Source organism: Neltuma alba, unplaced genomic scaffold (assembly GCF_004799145.2).
Source record: "Neltuma alba isolate B1F8T4 unplaced genomic scaffold, ASM479914v2 tig00003359_pilon, whole genome shotgun sequence".
Lineage (NCBI taxonomy): Eukaryota > Viridiplantae > Streptophyta > Magnoliopsida > Fabales > Fabaceae > Neltuma > Neltuma alba.
In genome coordinates, this window is record NW_021633253.1 from 37320 (window position 1) to 44332 (window position 7013).

The 7013-nt window shown below is 33.6% G+C and overlaps 1 protein-coding gene across 2 annotated transcripts; it reads right to left on the bottom strand.

Annotated features, from left to right (window-relative positions):
• Window positions 1-2362: 2362 nt before the first annotated feature.
• Window positions 2363-6546, bottom strand: LOC114741350 (probable 28S rRNA (cytosine(4447)-C(5))-methyltransferase). Of its 2 annotated transcripts, none has more exons than XM_028929599.1 (10): window positions 6518-6546; window positions 6073-6125; window positions 5884-5993; window positions 4962-5030; window positions 4782-4856; window positions 4379-4471; window positions 4206-4285; window positions 4020-4119; window positions 2901-3202; window positions 2363-2712 (listed from the first exon to the last, which is right to left on the bottom strand). In XM_028929599.1, exons 1-10 carry the CDS (start codon window positions 6529-6531, stop codon window positions 2637-2639), a joined length of 972 nt encoding a protein of 323 aa, XP_028785432.1. In that variant the 5' UTR covers window positions 6532-6546; the 3' UTR covers window positions 2363-2636. The 2 variants fall into 2 exon arrangements, with proteins under 2 accessions (XP_028785432.1, XP_028785433.1); XM_028929600.1 differs by lacking the exon at window positions 6518-6546 and adding an exon at window positions 6202-6230.
• Window positions 6547-7013: the final 467 nt, after the last annotated feature.

Consider the following 7013-nt stretch of genomic DNA (forward strand, 5'->3'; position numbering starts at 1 on the left):
GCAGATAGCCCGCAGGTTACGGGGCAGCTTGCTGCAGGTAGGAGCCCATACGGGCGGTCCTAAAAAAATCGGCTTCTGATGGACTTATATTTAGCCGGCCCACCCTAAATTAAGGGTGGGCTGGCGTGTTGACCAACCTGCACTTTTTTTAAATTTTATTTTTATATTTATATATATTTTTAAAATTTTCAATTAAATTGTAAAATTTATATTTTTATATTTTCAAATAGTCATGTAATTAAATTAATCTCAGATTAAAATATAAATATATAATTCATTGGTAAAATAATAAAAAAAATGAGAAATTAAATTTAGAACCAACAAAATACAAATTTATATATAAATTGAGTACAAATAATAAATATATCTCAGCTCATGTGTTGGTGGGTGCAAGCTTAAAAGGCCTGCATCAAACAGTTCCACTTTTTTTTTAACCCAACCCACTACCTTTTAACAGTTGGTGAGTTAAATTCACGAGCTTAACCCATGTTATTAGCTTTACATAAATTTATGTATTTATATATATTTTTGTCTAACAAAAAAGTGTCCAACTAGATATAGTCGTTGTCATGTCCCAAAAAAAATTAGAGAGAAAGGGTGACCACGGCCAAAGCTTTAGTGAAAAGCCCCAAAAAAAAAAAGTATTTAGAATTGTTTGTCAATTTATTTACAAGGTAGTTTTTATATTTGAAAAAAGTCAACTAAAAACCCCTCTTTTTATTAGCAATTTTTATTTTAGTTAACTTAAGACCTAGTTAATTTTTAGTTTCAACAAGTGAACGAGGTTGGTTCGCATTACTTGCTGCATTTTAAATTTAATTTAATTTGACCCCTAGGCAGCATGAGGATCACCGATACATTTTTTTTCCATATAATTTCCAATATGCATTTTTTATGTAATAAATAGGATGCCGTAGGCGGAACCCAAAAACAAAATACTGCCTCTGATTCAAAATATAATATATATTTTGTTGGAGGAGTTTGTTTTTTTTTACATTTTAATTTTGTCTAATCATTTAATAAATTTTTTCAATTTTACCTCTAACATATGCAGCATATTTTCTTTTGCTATTGGTTATATATCCTACGTTAATTACAAAAGATGGCTACGAATATTTACCAGACATGGAAAGAGCGAAAGAGAGAGAGAGAGATTTTAAACAAAAAGTGACTGAGAATTACATTTCCCCTTTCATTTTCCTTGCCGATATGTTTCTAGTAAAAGTGTATTTTGCCTCCAACCCACCTTGTTTTCTCCATTGAATTTTGAAGGGACTTTACTTGTTTTCTCCATTGAATTTTGAAGGGACTTTACTTCCCCCTACATATTTTATTTATTTATGACGCATACTTTCTCCCATCACTTTTGCTCCCATATATCCTCCTCTTTTTTTTTATTTCTTTTATTTGTACTCTATTTAGATGAAAAGAAAAGTTAAGAGTAAAAAAAATGAAATGAAAAAATATGGAGAGAAAATATTACTATATTTCACATAGAGAGAAAATAAGATAAGCAAATATTCATGATTCAAATAATTTAAACAAAACAATTTTAGAAAAATGATATATTTTAAGATTAAAAATAAAAAGTAAATAAATTTTTAAAATTAAATATATTACAAGGATATCCATAAATTATAGAGAAAATTACAATGAAGTCCCAAGCAAGAAAAACAATTGAAAAACAAGTCCCAAAGATTGTCATTCTCACTATAGGACTTGTCATTATAAACTGTTGAGGTTGTTATTGGGACCTTTTGACAATTATTTCTCTTTTGTGAGACTTAAGTGTAATTCTCCCTAAATTATACAATACCTAACATTATTAACAAATAATAAAAATAAAATATAAAATGAATTATACGTTTTTTGCGATTAAAATTTTTGAAATAGAAAGATCCAAACCCTACCGGCACAAAAAAGGGCCAGATCTTTCTTTGCAAAAGCAGTTAAATAAAAAAAAAAATTGCAGCTTTTTTTTCATAATCATTTTTTTAAAGAAAAATATGCTAGAAGAATAGAGTGAATTATAAACATAAACGTACGTTTTCTCAGCGCCTTGGTGCCCAAGGGTAAAAGTGAGATGTGTCTCATTTCTCTCCCTTTGTTAAGAGAAAAATTAGAAGAAGAAAAAATAGATTAAATGCCAAACCCCATTTTCTCCTCTATTTTTTGCCTCTCACTTTTCGTCATTCATCCAACTAGGACAAAAACTCATTTCCCCCCTTATTCTCTTTTCCTAGTTTTCTTTTCTCCCTGATTTTCTCTTTATCCATATAAAGATTTATTCTCTTCATTAATAGACATTTTTTAAAAAATTACACAACTTACATATTTATTGTTTTATACTGATTTTAATTAATTTTTTGACAAACATAACTGGATTAAATCAGGCTTATATTTTGAACAGAAGAAAGTAATAAACACAAACAATAATAATAAAGGGAAAAGAAAACGCTACAAAACTGAGCCCTAACGGTGACGTTAGGGAACGCCCCAATCTATAATTTAATGACGTGAAAGCACCTCGTACTCCTATCTTTCTGTTTCTGGGGTCTTGGTCTGCACTAAACTACAGTGATTTGTCTGTTCCAGAAACCATGTATAACAACTTCCGCTTGGCCTGTTACATCTGCTCAATCCCCATGTTTAGCCTTTTTGCTTCCTGCCTTCTTTCCTTTCTTTTGTCTTAAAGCTTTCCTCTTCTCTTCCCTGCAGGAATTATGAACATGCAATGTAACTTATTGCATATGAAGAGATTTTCTTCATTGCCATCATTTTTTGATTGAGGAAAATGGAGAAAAAAAATGGGAAGAACGGTTTCATTTAAAGCCATTCTCCTTCATTCGATCCTCCCAGTGCCAGTAGAGACAATTATTAAACATGAAAAAAAATTTCACCTGGCTTTCGAAATTTCCTCTCTAGATGGAAATTGCCTTTTCTTCCTCTTTTTGGATTCAGATGCCAGTTTGCCGTTTGCAGTTTGTATTTTACCATTTGCAGTTTGTTTTTTGCCACTTGCAATTTGCTTTTTGGCATTTGCATATTGCTTTTTGCCATCCGCATCTTGCTTCTTGCCATCTGCATCTTGCTTCTCGCCATTACTTGTAACCTCCTTTTCATTCACAAGCTGGGCACCTTCCTCCTCTTCTGTCGGTTCTAATGGTTTTGCACTTGGCTTTGAGTTGCTCATTTTTTTCAACTACCAAATACAGATCCAAAGAATATAAACAACAAAGTTTTGTTTTGAGCCAATCTAAATAATGAGCCATCACACTTCAAACTCTCATAAGCATTTCCTATCATATTCACAATTCAACTATAGGACATCGTACAGCAAATTAAAATTAAACTGATCTAGGCAGAACTATTACATCTTGAGTACCAGACCGAAACAGTGTCCATTTTACCAGCTAATCTCAACAAAGTAGAAAATTTATACTAGCTAGCAATATTGGCAGTCCAAGTAGATAGATTTATTGTCGGAAACAAAACTAGGAATTAGGAACTGGTCCACTATTTGACATGTATTCCAGAGAATTTTAAAAATCTCAAAGACAAATTTATCATTCGTGAACATTTCACCCAACTAGCCAGCCTACAACGTAAGGGCATTATGCCCAGTCACATATGCAAGCAGACATACGGAGTTAGTTGTTTGTACATCCCCAGACAAAATTCTTCGCAGGGCAGTGAGTTCAAATCATGCATCAGGAAATGCATATGCATCCATAAACACCTCAGAAGAATATTACTCCTCCGGTACCAAGTATAAGACCCATTTTTTAGTATAAATTATATTACAAAATGGGTCTTATATTTAGGATCGGAGGGAATACTAAATTGGTTACAGGACATGATTACATGAAACAACATAGATACTGACATAACCAGATAGTAGTGCTTAAATGCAATTTTAAGTCTCAATTCATATATCGTGGCATATATCTGTTTCAGAACCGGCGATTCATTAGTAAACACAAGTGGCAATGTTTTAATAGGAAAAATAATATTTATACCTTCGCAACAAAAAAACCATCCATATTGTGAACATGAGGATAGAAACGCCTTGTCTTTTCCAATGAAGGGTGAAAACGTTGTTCCCTAAACCTTATATACCTGATAGAAAACAATTGTCAATGGCATGAGGAATACTCAACAATCAAAAACAACTGCGTGAGAAATAAAAGGAATACGATCATTACCCAGGACGCCCAAAGTCAAGACCACATGGCACGAGTTTAACATCCCTCTTTTTTAAAGCATAGTCAATGACTGCTTCATTCTGAAGATTAAAAAGAAAGAAATATTAAAGATACATGATTTAAAAAAAAAAAAAAAAGGCACTGAATCTCACAGTTTGGACTGCGTAACTAACCTCTGCCACCATGATGGAGCATGTCGAATAAACAATATAACCCCCAGATTTTGAATTAGCATCCACCATGTCAATAGCAGCAAGAATCAATTGCTATAGGAAATAGAACGAAATCTATTAAATTCAGAATAATAAAGAACATGATAGAACATAGCCTAAAAGGTTAACTTTATATCTATAACGTATGGTCGCATGAACCCAGAGAAGAAGTATTCCTAAAGAGCAAAGTGAAACTATAACCATTGTTATGGCCAGCTGCCAGTTACAGGACCAGTTCATTGATCTCAATCTCAGTTAAATTTGAGATTCAAAATATAGGAAAAATTGAGAGCCATAACCACGTTCTCACTCCATTCATTTATCTCATCTCTCTCAAATAAAACTTCAATGAAAATAAAATTACCTTTTGTAGATGGGTACATTTCTGTATATCTTCTAGATTTTTAGAGGTTTTTACAGACTCATCCTTAGATATAACCTGCAGAGAGAAACCCTTAGTGCCTTTCTAGAATATTAGAAGGAATAAAAAACAAGAAATCTAGAACGTGGAAAAATAAATATTGTATTTTAAACATTGTCTTACCCCAGTACCACTGCAAGGGGCATCCAATAACACCCTATCAACAGAATTGAGACCCAAGACCCTGGGGAGCTGAAATAGAATAATTTAGACACACAACAGGTTTAGCATTTAACAGCATTCAATGTCATTGTAAAACTTATAATTTGCAGTGACATGTGAATCACTTTGAAACTTCTATGCAAAAAAACAGCCCTATACTATATAGTGGGTGCATGGATAGGTTCAATAGCAGTAGACCTACTTCTAGCATTCATTTCCCCAAAAATTCATTTTCAACACCAGCATTCTTTTTCCAGTCCATAAATACAATAGAAACAGAGACCAAGTAATATTATTAAGAAATTAAGGGAGATCAAAGAATTTCCATAAAAGTCAAAATCTTGACTAAAACAGACGAACAATTCCATCGTGTAGAAACAGTAGACAAAATCACTGATCTAAAATATCACCACAGAAGTACCGCTGAAGCATAAATCCCCATGCACAACCACTGACCCCTACCAAGGTCCAACGATTGATTTCAAATATATTTATTAACAAAATGGTTATACCAATAAGCTAACCTCTACTAATTACAAAGACAAATCAAAAGAGTGGCATTTTCATCATGTTCAGTCCATACTGTCATTGGTATTCAAATCCTCTCGTTGGCCCAGAAACTGCTTAAAAAAACATAAGTCATACATTAAGGTTTATTCTCCATTCACAGACAACCATAAATAGATCCCTTGTATTCAAATCCTCTCAGATGCATGATAATCATGTGATAAGAGAGAAAGACAGGCCTTTTCCCTTTGCAACCACCTCAGATGATCATCATATCACAAAAGGATACAGATAAATTCAAACGACAATAAGATGTAAAATCAGAGAAATAGAACTCTATGGTATAGACAAGTCACGGTTTGGTAGGTTAGCTAACCTCCTTTCCATCGTAGTTACAGACTACAGTGTTTGACACTCCCATACGATGCAAATTTGCCGTAAGTGATTTAAGCCGGGGCACCTTCATTTCATTTGCAAAAACAATTCCTACAATTGATAGAACTACTATAAGAAAACAAGCATGAATAAACAAACAGTAAATGTTCAGTAAGATATGTCAATATACCAGTATTCTTCATAAGAGCAGCAATATAAGTTGTTTTACCACCAGGTGCAGCTCTGCAAGAAGCATACATTATCAGCAGAAAAAGAGGATATGATCAGCAAGAAAAGAGGATTTATCAACACCAGAAACCTGTGTAAGATCATAATTGAAGCGAACGAAGCATATTGAGCACTGCAGCTAAAGTAAAGACGTACTTGAGACATAAAAGATTATGTCATCCGTGTAATCATCCATGTCCCAAAAAACCAATTCAAACCATTCATACTTGAACGAAAAGAGCCATAGGGTAAAATTTGTGCTGGCTAAGGGCAGACTAAGAGCAAAGGGCAACTAGATTCAAATGAGACAATAAGCTGAAACTTTTGCTGAACTAGACTCAAAATCAAACGACATAGAATATGAGACTGCTACTGCCCCCATACAAAGTTGGCAATATCTTGAGCACGCCAAATCAACCATAGTTATCAAAACATGCTTTTGGAAATAAAGATTTAGCCCAATTAATAGCATACAACACTGCATACCAAATGTAATTAAACAAGCATGGTACTATTTCAGCAAGCTGGATATCAAGTTCAAAATTGACAACGTATAATGGATCAACCAAGGCTTTGAGCTAACTGGAATGTATACCAACCACATCCTACAAGTGGCAAGTACAGCGAATGGCAGGACTCAAATGATTAATTGCTTCATATAGAAGAAGGGAAGATGCAATGAGTATTGGTTCTAAAGAAGTAAGATACAAGGGGAACAACTATCAAGAGCTGGCATCTCACTCCCAGTATATAGAACATCAAGTCTTTCCCACCTGAGTGGAACGATAACTTGCCAATAGCTGAGATCAGCACCCCATGAGGATATGATATGACTTGCTCAAATAATATTGAGCAACAATAGAATATCCAATAAAACAGCATAAAAATTCCGTGTGAGCAGGC